This window comes from Oxyura jamaicensis, chromosome 24 (genome assembly GCF_011077185.1).
Source record: "Oxyura jamaicensis isolate SHBP4307 breed ruddy duck chromosome 24, BPBGC_Ojam_1.0, whole genome shotgun sequence".
NCBI classification, from domain to species: Eukaryota; Metazoa; Chordata; class Aves; order Anseriformes; family Anatidae; genus Oxyura; species Oxyura jamaicensis.
In genome coordinates this window covers 823,264-841,722 of record NC_048916.1, presented here as the reverse complement: position 1 = coordinate 841,722, position 18,459 = coordinate 823,264, and the positions used below count along the sequence as shown (strand labels likewise).

General features: G+C 51.6%; 1 protein-coding gene across 2 annotated transcripts in view; it reads left to right on the top strand.

Moving 5' to 3' along the window:
• Positions 1 to 831: 831 nt before the first annotated feature.
• Positions 832 to 18,459, top strand: part of KIRREL3 (kirre like nephrin family adhesion molecule 3) — a 317,705-nt gene continuing 300,077 nt past the window's right edge. For both annotated transcript variants that reach the window (XM_035346026.1, XM_035346024.1), the window contains exon 1: positions 832 to 1,068. In XM_035346026.1, coding sequence (XP_035201917.1) covers positions 1,008 to 1,068 — 61 coding nt within the window. In that variant the 5' untranslated portion in view covers positions 832 to 1,007. The remainder of the gene's footprint in view (positions 1,069 to 18,459) is intronic.

Below are 18,459 nucleotides of genomic sequence, written 5' to 3'. Positions count from 1 at the left end.
TCCAGACGCAGCATGAAGAGCTGTGCCAGCCCCCTTTGAAGTTCACCTTTCAGCACAGCAGTAAGTAATTAGAGTCCACAGCTGTAATTACTTTCTAATGCTCATTTTTCTATTTGCGCTCAGCTGCCCACATGCCCCTCTCGGACTTGGAGATGGAGGCGTGGGGTGCCCCAGCCGTGCGAAGTGTGGTGGTAAGAAACGCTTTTATTTATTTTGATTTTCTGTCCCTACACCCTTGCTGGGTAAAAATTTTGCTATTAAAATAAATAAATAAATAAAGGCCTGAAAGATGAAAAGCGGTCATTTAAAAGACAAGGCAGCAGTCCTGTGTGCCCCTCCGGGAAGATCCCCCTCAGCACATGTGCGAGGACAGGCAGAGGGGGTCCCCTTGGGGGGGATAGGGATTTTTGCCCCTCCCCCCCCACAGGGCACGATTTGAGGGGGGGCAGCTCGGTGTGCCCCCCACCCCCCCCCGATACACCTGGAAGAGAACGGGCTGCCCTATAAGAGGGTGGAGGGGCGCTGAGGGGCAGCCCCCCTAAAGTTAAAGGACGGGGGGGGGGGTGGATACGACAAAAACAGAACTGCGTGCGTCGCTGCTTCCTTATTGTGCTGCAGAAATACCTGCGCCCGCCTCCGCATAATCCCCCCACTACCACCTCAATTTTGCAGCCACCACGATTTAATTGAATTTAATTTTATTGGATGGGGGGGGGGGGGGCGTAAATCCTCCCCCCCGCCCTTCCCTCCCCAAAGCCGGAGCCTGGAAGGGGGTGGGCGAGCCTGGGCTGCGCGCAAGTTACTCCCCCCTCGCCCCATCCATCCCTCCCTCCCCGAGCCGGGCCACTCAAGGCAGCGCTGCCGGGGGAGGAGCTGGGGGGCGGCGGCAGCGATGGAGCCGGGCGAGCGGAGCCGGCGGGCGGCGGCGGCGGCCTGAGCCCCCCGCCGGCGGCGGCAGCGGCAGCAGCGGGGCCCCCCTACCCCCGGCGCCGAGCCCACCCTGAGGAATGAGCGCTTTCCAGGCAGACCTCCTCCTCCTCCTGCTCGCCTGCTTCCTGCTCAGCCACGGTAGGAGCCGGCGCCGCACTTTAGTTTCCGAGCCCCCCTCCTCGGTCCCCCGCGACCCCCGGGTGTGTTTGGTGCTCGGCGCACAGGGGAGGACGGAGAGGGGGCGTTGGGGGGGTTGCGGAGTTTTTGGTATTATTATTATTATTATTATTTTGCTTGCATCCCTGCCTTAAAAAATTATATCTTTAGCATGCAAATGAGTTCTTTCTGCTCCAGCTCCGCTAATTAGATCGTGGTTGTGTGTAAACACGGCATTGCTCAGCAACAGCCCCCCTTTCCCCCTCCCCGTTGGCGGTGTTGGGGTGTGGGGGGGGCGATGCTGGGTGTTTTGGGGGGCAGCAGGGGCTGGCTGCAGCCTGGGATTGCCGCTGGCTGTAGGGCTGGGGAGCGCTTTGCTCCTGGGGGTGGGGGGACAGCTGCTGTGAAAGCAGCCAGCCGAGAAGGGGGAACCCCTGCGATTTTTATTTTTGGGGAGCGTTGGGGGCGTACATCCAGCTCCCACCTCCCGGCAGCACAGGAGCGGGGAAGGAGCTCGGGAATCTGCAGGAATTTCCTCGGTAACTTTGCTGCCGGCTTCTCCTCGCCCCAAGAAGAAAGGTTTTGGGGGCGGTTTGGGAAGCTGTATCCGCTGTGCTGCTGCGTGCCTGGTCCCTGGGCTATCTGTCACCTGTGGAGGACGCGGAGCTAGAGCCAGAGCCGAGCCTCTTTCTGTCTGCTGCTCATCCCTTCGCCGTGCTGGAGCCAAATGCCATCTGTGGCACGCTGCCGTGGTCCCCAAGCCAGGGCTGCTTTTGTCAGGGTACGGCTTGGGGTTGCTTTAAAAAAAAAAAGGAAAGAAAAAACCCACGCAGCTAGTCCATCTGTTGATTAAATGAAGGATAAAACTTTTGGAGAGAGTGGAGCTTCTCAGCGGGCAGCTGGTTTTTTGCTCAGCCAGACACTGCTGCTGAACATCCCCCACCATACGCCGCGTTCCCCCCTGTTTCCTGGGCAGGGACGCCGTGTTTAGAGGTGGCTGCACTTCTGCTTGTCCTTACTGCTTTTCTTCCTTGGCTGGATGCGATGCTGAGCTCTTGCTCTGCCCTCCCTTCCCCTTTTTTCTCTTTCCCTCTCTCTGCTTGTACTAATATTCCTTCAGGGAGAAAGCTGTGTTTGCATTCGCCTTCACTTCTGCACAAAAGAAACCCACTGTGTCTTCCATGTAGATTTCTGGCTGAACAAATTTAAACTCTCCCTGGTACAGCAGGGCAGCAGCAGGTCCAGGGATAGAAGCAATTTGGAAGCTTATCCTGGCCTTCTTGTTTCTCTCCCCGCTCCCCTGAATAACTCAACTCCCTGCAGGTCAAATGGCAGTTTGCTAGCAGAGCCGAAGAAGTTTGTCTCAGATCCAGCGGGGCTGTTTCTGTTTTTCTCCCCCTCCTTTTCCCTTCTGCAGCCATTATTTTTAATAAGGGCTAATGCACTTTGTAATAGTGCTTGTGTTTGAGAGCTGCCTCGGCTCTGCTGTGCGTAGCCGGAGCTCAGTTGATTTGTCTCCCCGTCTGCACCGTCAGGAGCATGCATCTGGTACCTTGCTTATTCATGCCGGCTTACGAGGCAGGGAGACGGTGCCTTGGCGAGCATTTCAGGCTGTTTGCTCCTGCAGGAAGAACCGAGTGCATCTCTGCGGAGTTGCTGCTTGCAGTACGTGAGCAGGGGGCTGTCGGCAGCCTTGTGGTTTTTCCCTTTGGGGTGAAGCCATGCAAAGGATCCCCAACAGGATTTAATGCAAAAGATTCTTTAAACCACATGGTGCTTTGGGGAAAGAGTGGCCTGGATGTAGGAACGGAAGCTTATTTTCTAGCATATGTTGTGTTTGCCTCCCCCAGTGTGTCCTGATGTGGCGCTTGCTTTTGGGGGGGCAACAGGGCTTGTGGCAGCAGGAGGGGAGGTGACGTGCATCCAGAGGGTGGCTGTGACCCGCTCTGCAGGGAGCTGGTGGGCCAAAACTCCCTTGAAGGAATAATTAAAATGGCTTGACCCTGCCAATAAGGAGTTTCAGTGGCTCCTGTCTTTGAGCAAGGGGTAGGCAGGGCTGCATTTGCTTGCCTGGAAAAGCAACGTGGCTTGCAGGGATTTGCCATAATAAGTCAGGCAGCCCGGATGGGAGGATGATCTCTGCAGAAAACCTCTCTCAGGATCCATTGTCCAGATACTAGCTTAAAAAAAAACCAACAACCTCCCTTACACCAAAGCCCCTCTGTGAAAAGGGCATTTTCCCTCACCAAATCTGCGCCCTTGGGTTTGTACTTCACGGGCCCTGTGCCTCCTTCTGGCACGCTGGCTTCCTGCTGTTTCAGCCCTGCAGGGCTGGTGCTGAGCTCGCAGGGAAGGTGCTGGGGGCTCCCTGCCCGCTGCTCTTGCAGCCTGGCTCTGAGTGCAAGCATCGGTCGGGGAGGAGGAACTCCTGCAGCTGGCTTCTGTGCCTCTATTGAGGTGACGCAGGAAGAACAAAGTGCCTTTCCTGGACTTTCATCCTTGCACATGGTCTGAAGCAGCTTGATTTCTTTCTCCAAAAGTTGCCAGCTCCGTGTTTTCCTACAGGGCTGTCTTTCCCCTGGTGGTACCTGCTCTTCTGCCTGCCCCCCCCCAGACCTGTGCCTGGAGCACGGCTTTGGTGCAAGGCGAGACGAAGTCGCAGCAGGACTTGCCTCCTGCTGGGACGAGATGTGTGGTGCCCCTCTGGGAGAAGAAAATGAAACCAGCTGCCCTTACCTCTGGCTGGTGAATTGCTTGCCTTCCCGGCGCTCCGGCCTCATCCAAACTGGGTGATGCTGGAAGCAACTGGAGAAAGTGGCCCGGCTGTGAGGGCCGGGGGAAGGAGCAGCCCTGAAGACACACACACATGGCCACCACCTCCTCTTGCTGCCCTGCATTGTAATAACCTAGATGAATTTGGCAGGATCTGAAATTTATCTTGGATGGGAAGATTCCTGCCTGTCTAGGAAACTCTTTCCAAAGACATGTTTGCTTTCCCTCAGGGCGATGAATACCAAGTTCTCTGGGTGTTGCAGGGTAAGATTTCTTCCATCGCAGATCACTTGGTTCCTTCGTAAAGTAAATTCCTGGCAATCAAACCAGGATCTTCTGTCAGAGGGACCTGTTATTTGCAGCAGTAGCTCAGCTTCCTAGGGGCTTTAGTGGCTTGTCATCAGGCCCCAGGTGAGAAAGGTGGAATGAAGCTGATGAGTGAAACCAGACCAATCCCACCCACCACCAGCACCACCACCTGGGGCCCGGGGAGCCTGAGGAAGGTTTCAGGGAACAAAAATGCCAGCCTGCGGGGAGGTGGGTGCGTGTGCGAGAGGGCTGGTGACTGCTCCCCACCGAGCCTGGAGAGCACAAGGGGCACCTGGGGCTCTTCTGCCTTTAGCAACCGTGAGCCAAAGCAGAGCCTGCTAATGAGAAGCTAGGAAGTCTGTGGTGGCAATCCCTCCTTAAAGTTGATTCCCCTGCCTGCAGAGAGCAGGGTAGCTTTGCAAAGGAAACATCTCAGCCCGTTTCCTAAGCCCAGCAGGTGAATCTCCACTCTGGGAGGCTGGTAGGGAAGTATACGGGTGGTACTGAAGTGCCATCCAGGTGGTTCTGTCCTGGGGGAACAGTGCAGGATTGCCTCCTCCAATGTCTGTTCTAACACCATTTAATTCCTGCATGCTTCCCCATTTTCCTTCTGTACCTCCTGCAGTGAGATTCACAGGCAGACCGCAGCCAACTTTGCTCAGGCTGGCTTTCTCACAAGGTTTCAGAGATTTGAAAAGCCCACAAGGGAGGAGCCGTGCCTTTGTTCAGGTGCCCTTTGCCAGAGGGAGGAAAGCAAGGAGAAACACCTGCCCTGATGCTAACGCTGCATCCCCGACTGCTTTCCCCTTCCGAGGTGGCGTGGAGGTCTCGGGGCAGTTTGCACGCTTTGCACAGCACATTTGGGGCAGGTGGAGGCCGGTTCGGGGCTTCCCTGTGCTTTTACAGGGACACCAGTCGGAGCAGGAGTGTGTGCTGGAAGCCCTGACAGGTCACCAGCGCTGCGTGTCACCAGCTCCCAGGCTCTCTGTAGTTGAACTGCATATGTTAGAATAAAAAGGCTTAATGCTCTTCCTTCTTTTGTAGCCGTAAATAAAGGGGAGAGGCTGACGTGCTCCTTAGGTTGTGAGTTGGCTGAGGATCAAGGTCTTTGAATAAACTGTTTTCTTACAAGCAGACTGTGAGGGAGAGCGTGGCTCACTTCAAACCTCTGATTTAATGATCAGTTTTGTAAGTTTGTACTGTGCTCCTGGCATTCAGCTCCTCAGCATGCTGGGTGGAGGGACTGGATGAAATTGCGGCTGGAGAACTGGCTATACATCACTTCCCAGCTCCTTCCAGTAGGATTTAACAGCTTTTCTCTCTCCTTTATTTTTATTAATTTAAGACCAGCAAATTTACAACAGCAATTGATGAAGGCCCTAATTTAGCTTCTGTTCAGGAGCAACACCAGGCTTCCCGTGGCTTCATTGGGTGCTGCTTCTGGACAGAGAGACACAGAACAGCCGTGACTGTGTGCAAGCTTATTTTATAAATCAATAGGTAGTGAAACAAATTGGTTGTAAATCAGTCTCCAGCTTTTTTTTTTTTTTGCTGGGACTTGAGGCAGTTGGGGAAGCTGCAAGTTTTTAAGGTGGTCTGCCCTGCCTCGGGGCTGGCAGGGGTCCCGGTTCCTGCAGGGGAGTGTGAGTCCATGGCCTTCAAACATGCCAGGAAAAGCACAGGACTTCTTTTGGCTGGGAAGAAACGAAGCTTAAAGCCTGAGCTGCTCTTCCCAGGCAAGGGTTGAGCAGCAGGATTCTGATGTGCACCCAGAACTCGAGTGTTTCTGTTCCCCTGCTTCACCGTGCCCCGAGGCAGGCCTCTGCTCCAGGCTGTTGGATGAGGGAAGAGGAGAACATCCACTTCTGATCTGTGGGTCATGGTGGGACAGAGCAAGCACTGGGTTATGGTCTTGGGAACGGTGGCCTGCCAGCTGTCCTGGCTGGATATGCATTTTGATCAGACTGGTTGTTGGTTGCATTGCTGGTGGGACCCAGCTCGTGTTCACCTCTCCCTGGCAGCAGCAGCAGCCTCCAAAGTGGGCCAGGAGAAGCTGTAGGTCACTGGGCTTTTACATGGCTCTTCCTTTTACCATGCTGCATTAAGCAGCTGAACACTGAAATCTTTGAGCCGTACCTCTGGCAGCGGGCTCTAGGCTCCTGCCTCTTTTTGTCACATGCTATGCAAGTAGGAGGTGGAACACTTGCATTGTTAAATTCAGATGCTAACTTCAGGATGAGATCTTGTCTTAGTGTGTTCATTCAACGCCCCCACTTGCAATGGAAGCTACAGCAAGCTTTTGGTCTGTAGCGTTTGGGGCTCTCGCAGTGGAGCAGGACATAATTGTTTTTGAGGGCTCTGCCATAACTGCTGTTCGTTAACCATTGATGCAAGCACATCAGACTTTCAACTAGGATAATAGATGCTGTCTTTTTTTTTCCAACTACATTGTGCTTGGTGGAATTGCTGCACGAGTTTGATACGTATGTGGTCAGCTCGTGGATAATTCACCTCTGGGTACTCATGAGTTCAAATTCTTGGGCTTGTTGTCATTTTCAGTATGGCATGTGGCACTGCCATGTCGTGTGCGCCTTGCCTGGGTGTGCCAGGCTCTGGCTGGATGCTGCAGCACCTAAGGACTGAAAATTTCAGGTGCTCTTTGAGTAAACAACCTTGTCTTTGTGAGAGGGGAAATACACTTCCAAAAAAAAAAATCTGAACTTTTTGTGTGCCACTGAGCAGGACACATGGTGTGAGCTACAGGAACCTTGCTAATTACAGATTAAATGTGCACCAAGGGTGGAAGGGGTAAAGTTTCTTAAAGTTACTGTTGGATGAAGGATCAAAGATCTGTGCAATGGGTACAGTGTTGCTTTATTTTCCCCCAGGCAGGAGTGAGTGGGAGAAGCCATTGGGTTTGTAGTCCTACCTTACCCTTTGGGTAGGCATTCATGTGTTAATATTGCCTAACTCGTTAAAAGATGAGAAAGAAGATGCTTCTCCTTCTCAGGCTTTACCCTGCCCCCCTCCACTAGCATAAATGAGTATTCAAGCTGTATGCTGCCAGTCAGTAAATGTCAATATTGGATAAGTGTTTCCTTTATATCACTGCAATTTAGCATAAGCTGCTTGGAAACAAATGTCTTCCATAAGCATGAGGTGTTTCAGTAAGTACACAGTCAACATTACTATGAGGATTAAATAAATGTCAGCCCCACTTGTGTGCTCTGCAACAAGTTAAGACAGCCGAACTTGCATAATGGCCGGCGTGGCAGTGACAACAGGAGGGAATTCACACGTCTCTGCTGCGAGCCTGGGCTGGAAGGAGCCGCGTTGCGTGATGGTACCTGGATGCCCAGGGCATAGAGATGGGGGCGGCGGATCTCCTTTCCAGCTGGGGATGTGACGGTATGGGAGGTAGGGGATGCATGAAATGTCTTCCCTCCTGGCTAACAGGTCTGCTCTGGAAAGAGCCTTTCTTTGATGCTGGCTGGCAACCCACAGCAGAAAACTTGGTTTGGCCAGAGGTGGAGATGCTGGCACAGCACGTGTACCCTGGTGCAGATGTGTCCAGGCACCAGCATCCAGATGAATCTGCCTCTGCCACTTCCAGTGCAAACTGGGAGCTGCTTGGCTGCTGTTTGCCGTCACTGGGAAGTGGGGCTGAGAGCTGAGGCTTGGCTGTTGTCTGCTTTGCAGTGGGGAATGTGTTGTGCTTTGGGTACCGCCTGTAAGCTCCACGCTTGCCTACGGCTGAAGGCTTCTCAAAGCTGCTGTGGTGCAGGCCATCGTTAGTCCATGCTGGAAAGGCTTAGGCGTGTGAAGATAGATGGGGGGAGACGGTAACCTCTGGCTGCTCTACCTTCAGCTGCACTAGTTTCTCTCTGCCAAGCAGGCAAGGGGATCTGGCTGCGTTAAAGGGAACTAAAACCAGCCAGCACATTAAGGCGCTGCTTCGTTGTCAGCAGAGGCTCAAATCCTTTTCTCAAGCTGCTCGTGCAAGAAGCCCTGCTCTTTACCAGCCCTCCCTTTGCATCTCCACTAGTCACCCAGAGATGTCACTTGGTGCTGACTTGGTGGGTCCATGGCAAGCTCTGCGCCTTCTGCCAGCGGGGGGAGAGAATGTGGGAGCACGGTGGGGGGCTGAGCTGGACAAGTCTCCATCCCCAGCAGTGCAGAACTGCTGCTTTCTCCCCAGCTGGCAAGTAGCTGACTACAGTCACTTGTTCCCAGCTGCATGAGAATAACTGTAGACAAAATCGTTAGCAGTCAGATGAGCCTTATCAGCTCCTCTAGTGCCTCTCTCTGCCTCCGGTCTGTGGGCTTGCTACCCTGTGGAGTGTGTATTTTAATGACTGGCCGTTGTTGTTCCAGGTGACTTGAGCAGAGACCGCAGTCATGTCCTAGGAGCCCCTGTGAGCAGTCGGAGGCTTTGCTGCTGGTCCATGGAGCCGCGTCTAACTGCAGCTCTCGCCTCGTTAGGCTGCGCACTTCTAGTGCTGGAGAAGCAGCTCGGGGACGTGTGGGGTGTCTTAAATTCAGACCGGGGGTCCGCAGGGGTAGGAGTGCCCAAGTATCTAGAATACCAAAGCAGGTCACCTGGCAGAGCTGATGCAGTTTGTATCCTCACTTTTTCGGTTCAGCCTGGCGGTGGCAGCAGCAGCGCTTGCATGGAGCCACGCAGCCAGCTCCAACCTGCCAGCGCCGGGCTCCTTTGGAGAGGCACAAGGAGACCTGGTGGGTCCAACAAGCCTGTGTCTGGCACCCCGGTCCCTTCCCCGTCCTGGGCTGCAGGGGTGCTGCTGGGGATGTGGTGGGAGAAGAGCATTGGTCACCCCCTAGCATGGTTGGACACGTCTCCTATCAGTCCCTAGGGAATAAGGCAGATCGTGGGGTGATGCTGCCAGGGAGCAGCACGTAGCAGTGGTGCAGATGTCATCACCTTGCTCAAAAAACAGGAGGGGTGAGGGTATAGGAAGGGAATGAGGGGCTGTGCCAGACCCACCGGTGATAATTGTGCCCAAGCCTGGTGGCACGGCAGGCAGAGGTGACAAACAGCCCGTGCACAGGGGGGGTGAGGGGGCACGGGGTGACCTCCCGCAGCCAGCAGGTGCCATCGCTGGTCGGCGGTGCCTTGCTGGGTGGCTTTTTACTCTTTTACTCTTTTCCATGAGCTAATCTCAGGGTGAGGTTTAACACTCCTCTCTTCTTCTGGCTGTGTCTTTAATAAGCTGGGAGTGACAGGGCTGCCCCCCCCCCCGGCCCTCCCCAAGTGCTGAAGAAACAGCACCAACAGATGCTAAAATTAGGCACAGCTGTTTGCAGTGTTTTGTCCTCCTGATCAGTCTGACACTGTCTATGCTTATTCCTTGTCTTGTCCAGAGACTGGGAAGGTTTAAGATATCAAAGCTTTGAGTGGCTGTAAATTAACTCCTTGTGCCTAGCTGAAGCCTGCCTTACTGGCAGAGGGTAGATTTCTTGTGATTTCCTTTATTTGTACTCATAACAATGGAAATTGCCTGGTAACCTCAAGATAGGCATATTCTGTCAGTGCTTCAGAGGCAGTACTGACAAGGTTTTCCCTTGCTCACAAGCTTCCCCAAGGGAAATGCCCTGCTTTCTCTCAGCCTTGACTTGCACAAACCCAGTTCCCGAGTGCAGCTGGGATAATCGTGGCAGCCCATCTCAGGCTGTGGGGGCTCAAAGTTGTCCTGATCGAGCACTACGTCATGGACACCATGCTCTGCTCCTGCCTTGGAGAGGTGGAATGCTTACCATGTGCTTTTGCTTGGTTGGTACGCAGAGGTCGAGTCTGTAGTTTGGTCGGTGGGGTGGGCGCCTACCCCATGTGGTTTCTGGGGTGGGTTTCTCCTGAAGGTGGACATAGAAGTCTTTTTCTTTGTTTTTGAGAGAGATAATGTCTGTCTGTGTTGCCTGCAGCCCCTTGGCAAATGTTCCTTCCCCTTCGCTTGGGTTGCAGCGTAGGGGCTTAGTGTCAATGGTGCTGAGATGTGCGCTTCAGAAAGGGCAGGAAGGGGAAACTTCATGGGAGAGCAGAAGGGCCTTTTTCTGTCAAGCCCAGCGCAGTGTAAATGTCACCTGCTGACAGATCTGTGATGATAGCAGCAGCAGCAGTACTGCTGGGCTGAATACGAGTTGGGGTCTTGCTTGGTGTTGTAAGTCTGAGGGATTTTTTATTTTTATTTTATTTTATTTCATCTTGTGTGTGTCTGTCTCCTGCAGCAGGAACAGTTTCTGAAGATTCTTCTTGCTCTGGTCATACTTAAAATGATAATATTGGTTTAAGATTGGCACTTGTGATAAGCTAGGGAACACGGTGCCCTTTGAAGTCTTCAAAGCCCCCTTCCATCAAATGGGCTGGGCAGAGAAGCAAATGGCAGGGCACTCGCATTGCCATGCTTTGGATGCAAGCCTCCTCCTGAGGTGTTTCCTTTTGAACAGCAGACACCTCGCACCTTCCCCTTCTTCTCTGGGAGCTGCTGACTGCATTGAGGTGGTGTCTGCTACGCTCGTGCAGCTTCTTCTGTAGTACCTGTGATCTCCCAAATCTGCCTTTTATCCCCCATTTTCTGTGGTGGAAGCAAACCAGGAGGGGCACCTGATGACCAGGCGAAGCAGTGTTGTTTTTTTTTTTTTTTTCTGGGAGCAATTGGAGTAAGGGGAGAGCGTAAAACACATCTGTTTGCTCAAGAAAGAGAGAAATGCCCTGTGCATATGCCATGTGGCTGGATGCTCTCTGACGAGGTCTGTACAGTGGTGCCCGTAGGGAACTCTTCATCCACCATCCTGATCTCTCTGCAGCAGGTAGGTTTCCCTCTACGGTTTGGCTTTCTCCCAAGCATGCACAGAAATCCATGTAGTGCTCGTAACCTGTGCAAGTTGCTGCTGACTTGAGCGGATCAGAGTTGCTGTCCCAGTGGAAGCATCTCATTCGAAATCAGGAAGAAAAGCTGAAGTTTCCAAAACTTGCTGTCGAACAGGAAACATCCAGGAATGGTGGATTGGAAACGTTGAGGTGGACTTGTCAGAATATTGCGCTTTGATATTTGCAGTCTTAACACCGAGCTTGGCAAGGTGCTTTTTAGTGCACTGACTGTTGTGAGAGCCACTTGTCTGATGGGTGAGGGGAAGTGGGAAGCTGTTGTAGAAGCTATTTGACTAACGATTGCTGGCCACCCTTCTCTGGGGTTTGGAAATGGGATGGATGCAAATCTCTTCTTGCCTTTGGACCTGCCCAATGAACCCACCGTGACAGCTCGCACAGCATGCTGATTTGTCACAGGATGCGTAATGCTAGGACAGTGTTAACCTGGGCCGTGTGTCTGTAAAGCATCTTGTGTAGGTTCAGCGCAGTGAGGTGTTGGCTTGACACGGTTGATTTCCCTTGGTCTGTTTGCGTGCTGTTCTACCCATGCTCTGTGCACCAGCAGGACATCGTGTGCCTGCATGGGCCCTACTTGGTCCTCACCGAAAGCCCCTTAAAATCTGCTTGTAATTATTAGAAAATATGGAAATATTAAAAAGGCACCAATGATGTTCGTCTGGCCCTGGTGCATTGGGCAGGTAAAAAGAGGACCTTAAGAGGCAATTGAAGAGATTGATGGGCAGTAATGGGTGTAATAGTAATTTTTGTCCTGTGTTTTTAATAGTGATTGACGACAAACGCAGCTGGAGCCCCCGTGTGGAGACCAAGAGATGCAGTTAAATTACAGAGGCTTAATGAGGCCATGTAATAAAAATGAGGCATAATGAGCAAAGTCTAATAGTACTATTATGCTTGGGAGTGCTCTGGCCGAGAGCTGAGAAGGCAGCAGGGATGCTCTTTTGGGCAGAAAAGGCTTTGGCTGGATGAAGATGAGGCTGGGAACATTTGGGAGACTTGGAAAAAAAAAATGTTGGCTAGCCGCATCCCCACCTGTGTACCAGTGGAGGAGGGGATGAATGAGCAGGTAGATGCCAGTCTGGGCTATGTGGGGTTTGATCCCTTTTTGTATGGCTTTGGGCAAGTCTCTGCTGCTCTGGGTTTTGGTCACTTTATGCAACCCTGTGGACGTCCACGTGGCCATCGTGGCTCACAGATCAAATCACGAGGGGCTCGGGTTTTGTGGCAGGAAGGGAAAGCAACGAGGCAGGGTACTGGGAGCTGGCAGGCAGGCTCTAAGGCTCAGCAGGGCTGCGGCGGGCTGGCACGCCAGCACCTTGGTGCAGGGGCTTGGTGCTGCAGCTTGCGTTGGCTGGATCGGGCCCTTGGGGGGGCGGAGGTGGGAGGCGGATTAGCGTCTGCAGAACAGTTACGTCCCCGCTGCTGTTAAATGTAGTTAAACTTGAGCGACTTCTAATCTAATAATGAAAGGAAGAGAAATAAGTGTTCTCAGTGATGCATGCCCCTCACAGTAAGTACTAATTGAAAACAGATATTTACTTTAAAATGAAAATGTAATACGATAAATGGTGGGTTGAGAATTTCGCGCACGTAGGAGGGAGAAGCGAGCACAAGCAGACTCCCATCTGCTCTGCCCAAGCTGTGGGGCCGATGAGGAGCACAATTTCCCACACCATGGGGTCAGTGGGTCAGGAAGCCCAGAGAAAGAGCCCAAGGCTTGTGTTAGAGCAGAGCTCAGAGCCTTAACCTGCTAAAATTGGGGTGCGTTTGGGTTCTCGTCTGACCTCGGACTGCGGAGGACCTTCCAAGCTGCACTGCTGTTCCTCCTCCTACACTTTGCAGATTTTTTCTATACAAAGCTCCTGGGGAAGGAGATCTTAAGCCTTTTAAGACTGGGGAAGAATCATCTCCCTTGTTGCTAGCATCATGGGGATGGGCAGTGGTGATCGCCTTCCCAATGGTCCGTGCTGCTTCAGACCCACCTCCCTCCCCTGGCTCCTAGCCCTTTCTTGGCAGGAGAGATGGCCGGTGCTGGGGAGGTGCTGCTGCCTTTTCGGGTGCTGCTGGAGCAGGGTGAGGAGCATCTCCGGGCCCCTCAGGCCAATGTAAATGGGCACTGGTCACTTGGGCAGACACTTGGCTGGGGGTGACCTCCTGGAACATCCCTTGCTTCTTGGGCTCTGTTTGTCCACGCACCTCCTGTCCCCGGCAGCTCGTCTCTAGCAAGGCATTGCTCCACCCGCTGAAGCCAGAGAAGCGCTGCTTTTTAAAGCAGTTCATAGGCAAAGTTCAGAGCTGCATGACCAGTGGCCATTAAAGGATGGGCCCTGACAAAAGCCCTCCCCAGCACTGTAATCTTCGGAGGGAAGCAGTCTGGACTTAATCCCTCCATGCAGAGCTTCCGCTCGTTCCTTCATATGGGTGCATTTGTATAATTTGCATTCTGCACTCTGATCATATGCATAGAATTCAAATTGAAATGGGGGCTTGAATAGATTTGCATGCTAATGAGGCGCTGGCTTTATTTATTTATTTGGAGCCCTCTCAGGCAGGCAGCAGCGTGCTGGGAAGCAACTTGTGCAGATCCATCAATGACAGCAGCACGAAGACCCCCACTTTTCCCAAAGCCCATTTTCTCCTGTGCTGGTCCCTGCTCAAACAGCACTTGGCTCAGCCCTCGTGAACCCTTGTGCTGAGCAGCTGTCCAGCAAGACCAAAGGCTGTAAGGTGTCACCTTAACTAGCCAGAGGTGCCTCTGCTGGGAGCAGGCATCGATGTGCCACGTGGTGAAGCCGTGTCGGAGCTGTTTGTAGGCAGCAGCAGTCGCTCGATGCCGGCTGTGGCTCCGTGGGCAGAATGAGCAGAGCTTGTCCCCCTCCTCTCCTTGACCCTGCAGTAGTGCTTGGGGGAGTGGGGGCAGTGCTGGCCTCAGCTACCTGCTGCCCTTGGGATGCTGCACGGGGGCTTTGATGATGCCCATCAGCCCTGCTCTCCTGCTGTGTGCTGCTGCTCTGGTTCACCCATGCTCTTCTCCCTCGATGGGTGCATTTTGGCCTCTTTCAAAGGCAGCAGTAGAGGAGAAAGTTTAGAAATCTTGCGAAGCTGTCAGGTGGAGAAGGGGAAGCAGAGGGCATGGGGAAGTCGGGTTCCCCAAACTACGTGCCATTACTGGGGAGGAAAAGCCCACACCAAAGCCCAGCTGCTTTGTTGAATCGCAGCCCCATGTTCCTCTGTGTTCCCCCTCCATGCCCCGCTCTGCAGCAGATGCACCCACTGTAGAACTGAGTGCTCAGCCTTCCCGTGCCAGCTCTCCCTCCCCAGCTGACTTCTGCTGCAGCTGAGTTTACTGCTGGCGTGCTGAAAAACGGCCAAGTGAAGTGGCAGGAGGAATTGGGTCACATTGCGCTGCCCCAGGAGAGCGAGCTTCTCTCCGAGCAGTCTGGCATCCAGTTATTATTGTACGGGGGATGTTAGAGGTTGATAAGGGAGCTGTTCTCACTGCCAGTGGGGCTTATTTGGGGCTTATTGTATGTTCCAGTTTATATTTTAATATAGTCAAAGGTGACTTACAACTTTAATATTAATTTTAAAACCGATTGCTCGAGTTTATCTACGTGAAACCAGATTAATCTCAGCCTTCCTTGATCCTGCTGGTAGCTTTTTTCCCCTGGCTCGAGACACATGTGGCTTGTGTTGCACCAACAAAAGACGAGGAGGAAGATGTTTGCGTGGTGATAAATAATTGTCACAGGGTCTGCTTTTCTTCCAGAGAAATCTCTGCTCTGAGAGCTTAACAATGGCATCAGTGGGAGCTCCTGCTTTTGTATGAGGTTTTCTGCCTCGGCTTGCGGAGCGGGGCTGTGCCAACAATGTCCAGCTTTGTGCTTCCCATAGAAACCTCATTTTGTTGTTGTTTCTCCCTGCTTTTGCAGGCTCTACATATTACAGTTCCTTCTGTGCCATACTGTGCTACCTGCATCACAATTTCTCATGCCTTCTCTGCATGCCTGGCAAGGTGCTTTGTGCCTGAGATGACAACGTTTGATGGGTGGAGGTGGCCTTGTGGCAGGGCCAGGAGGATCTGGGTGCTGGGCTGGAGGACCCAGCAGCCACCCGAGCCCGGAGATGCTTCTTCTCCTGGGTGCCTGATCCAGGGTGCTTCGAGCCACCTTTAAATCCACCAACACTTAAATGTGATGCATGTTAAGGTGGCTGAGGTTGGACATCCAAGATATTAGCTGCTTTTGGCAAAATTCAGCATTAATTCCAGGCTGCTGCATTTCCTCTGTAAGTGGAGGCTGGCGCTCTATAACATTTTAATAGACGTAAACCTAAATCTTGAGGTTTAATGAATCCCCCTGGCCTAGCTCCGGGACAAGTGCTGGTTCCTTGTGTTGCTGCGGATGCTCTGGGTCTAACAGCAGACTTTGATGGTGCTGCCAGCCCGTGGAGTGTCAGAGGGCGTTTGGTCTCTGTAATTGGAAGAAAAGGATCAGAGCCAAGTCTCTAGAGTCCTGTGGTCGTGAATCCTCGTGTCTTAAGCATCAGTCAGCCTGTATTACCTGTGCCACTTGTTAAATTTACCAGAAATAATGAGTTTGCAATGGGCTGTGCTGGGTGTATTCTCCATACACCAGTGAACGATTGCTGGAATTGAATGCACAGTAACCAACCCTTACCTTTCTTTTCATTTGGTGTGTGGGATAGTGTCCTGCTCCTATGGCACCGGTCATCCACAATGCCTCCAAACTGCCGTCCATGGCTCTTCTCATCCCAGCCTTATGAAAAAACGCTTTTCAGAACTTGTTATATGCAGGACACAGCTTGCTGCATGGAAGTATGCTAGATGGATGGGCTGAGGGTTGACAGCTGAATAAGCTCTGTGCATCTGTCAGTGGCAGATAAGGTAAACTGAGGCACAGAATTCTTTGGCAGAGATCGTGCTAGTTTGTATCACAGGAAGGGAGGGAAGGAGGGGAGGCAAGGGAACAGGAGGCTTCCTTCCCAGAACTGCCCCATCTCCATCTTTCCCCATGTTGTATTTCAGCCTCGGATGGGAAATCATTAGGCATTGTGTGCTCACAAGCCAAACAGAAATGATCTCAAGACAGAGATGAGATCGGAGAGTCATTAGAGGCAAGACTTGACATTGTGCAAGCGAACACCAAGCAGCAGCCACATAAATCCCATTTGTTTTACATTTCAGAGCTTAATGAGACAGAAATCACATGGCAATTGTCATATGTGAAGGCAGAGATTGCTAGTTTGCATTTAACTAAAGCAACTGCGGTATGCAGCATCCGTGCCTGAAATTAAGCCGTGATACCTGCTTGCTGCGTTGCTGCTGCAGTGGGGGATGCTCCTTGTGCAGCTCAGCACCCATCCTGTGTGTGTGTGAACCCCTGGCAGGTATCGCCAGGTTGTCTTGGAGGTCACCAGCCTTGTGTTGGGTCTTCTCCAGTGGAGCGTCGCAGTCTTGCTGTGCAAAGAATTGACGCATGCAGTAGTCAAGTCTGGGAACCCAATTCTTGCATGACTTCCACAGGTTAAGGACGTTCAGAACTCCTGGGATGACCTTTGGTGTGACACACAGGATATTGTACAGAGCATCTGAATGCAGTGGGTCCAGAGGTCAGCTGAAGCCGTGACCTTTGAGCTATCCTGCACCAGTGCACATTTCAGATGGTTTCCAAAGCTCTGCAAGCCACCGGCTCCTCTGAGTGTTGCTCTTGGTGGTTTGCACACCGGGTGGAGTGAGATTACAATGGTACCTTATGAGACTGTGGCAATACTTATCAGCCGCAGCTTCGTCCCCTGGTCAGGAGGTAATATCCAACCTGCTTTTTCTAAAGCTGCTGTTATTTTTAGCAGGAGTGGTGTTTCTGCCTTAGACACCTGCTTGTGGTCGCCTTGGTTTGAAAAATGCTGTGTTAAATTACCTAGGCAGCACCTTTAGCACAGACGTGTGCTCTGCCCACCAAGGGGTGGAAACACTTCTGGGAATCATCTCTAACCTGTATAAGCCATCAGGTTTTCTTCTACTTTTTTTTTTTTTTTTTTCAGTGTAAACCTATATCTATTTAAAATTAGTTGAACAATAGAAAGGCATTAATGTCAAAATGCATTATCTTGGGTAACTTGCTTCATCTCAGCTAATTTGTGCCTTAGCTTTCCAGATAATGTTCATAAATTACTAAAGCAGTATTTTAATATTAACATAAGCTATAGTCTTTTTGACAACTGTTACAGAATGGGCTGTGTAAGGAGCTCTGAAATTGATTTTTTTTTTTTTCCAGTCTGAACTGAAAAAGTGAAGAAATGCTACATTAGATTAGCTGAAAACAAAAGTGAAAATATTTGTTTCAGGTCAAATAAAACATTTCATCTGATATGATATGTTCTTTGTTCAGACTTTAAAAAACCTTTTTAAAGTAAATTTACTTGGGAAATGTCTTGGGGGGGAAAAGTCCAAGTGTTTCATGTAGAGGGGAAAATGTCTAAATAAAACACTTTCGCTTTTGACACCCCCACCACCCCTTTTCAGTCTGCACGACTGAATGGGTTTGATGGGAGTTTGTGAATAGCATCAGTTGACCCACATCTGTATGCTGGGAGTAGTATGCTGAAGATGCGGGGGGAAGAGCTAATGAGTAATTTTTCTAATGGGTATCTCGGTAGGTGAGAGAAGGACTGAAATTATATATTTGAAGGAATAATGGGGCCCTAGTTAGATGACTAAATCTTATTATTAATCATCCTGGGGGCGATGAAGAGTGGAAATTCTGAGTTGGATCATCCTGATTTGCTAAGTTGTGGGTGAATAGTATTTTGCAGCTAGCCTAGAGCTTTGGGGGGGAAGGGAAAAAAAACACTCCAAGCTGACAACCCCTGCTGCATGCATTGCAACAAATCCAGCTGGGTCAGCCCTGGCATTGAACCCAAGCCTAACGTGGTCTGTTCTCATCAGGAGAGGACTCCTTGATGGTGCGACTCAGCGACATGCCGGGTCACTGCTGTTGATCATCTTTCATCAGCAGTTCCTTTCTGGTGTTATCAAATATCTCCTGCTGCAAGAGGCACTCTAGTGCTTCCCATGGCGTTTGGCTCCCTGATTTGGGAGCTGGTTTCTGGCAAATTCTTACTAGAATATCTGAGACCTTCCCAACATTATTGGGAAAACTCCCCCAGGCCCTCTGTCACTGTTATAATGCACTTAGGGAAAATCCTCCCGTGATCTGCTGCCCATTGCTGTGGTGCCTTATAGGTGAAGTGAGCAAAGGCTTGTAAAAGTAATTCAGGTTGTACTGCTGTAGTGCCTCAGGTCATCTCCCAACAGGTGATGTTTCTCTGGACATGTACATTTGGATGCCTCACTTCCAAGTTTGTGT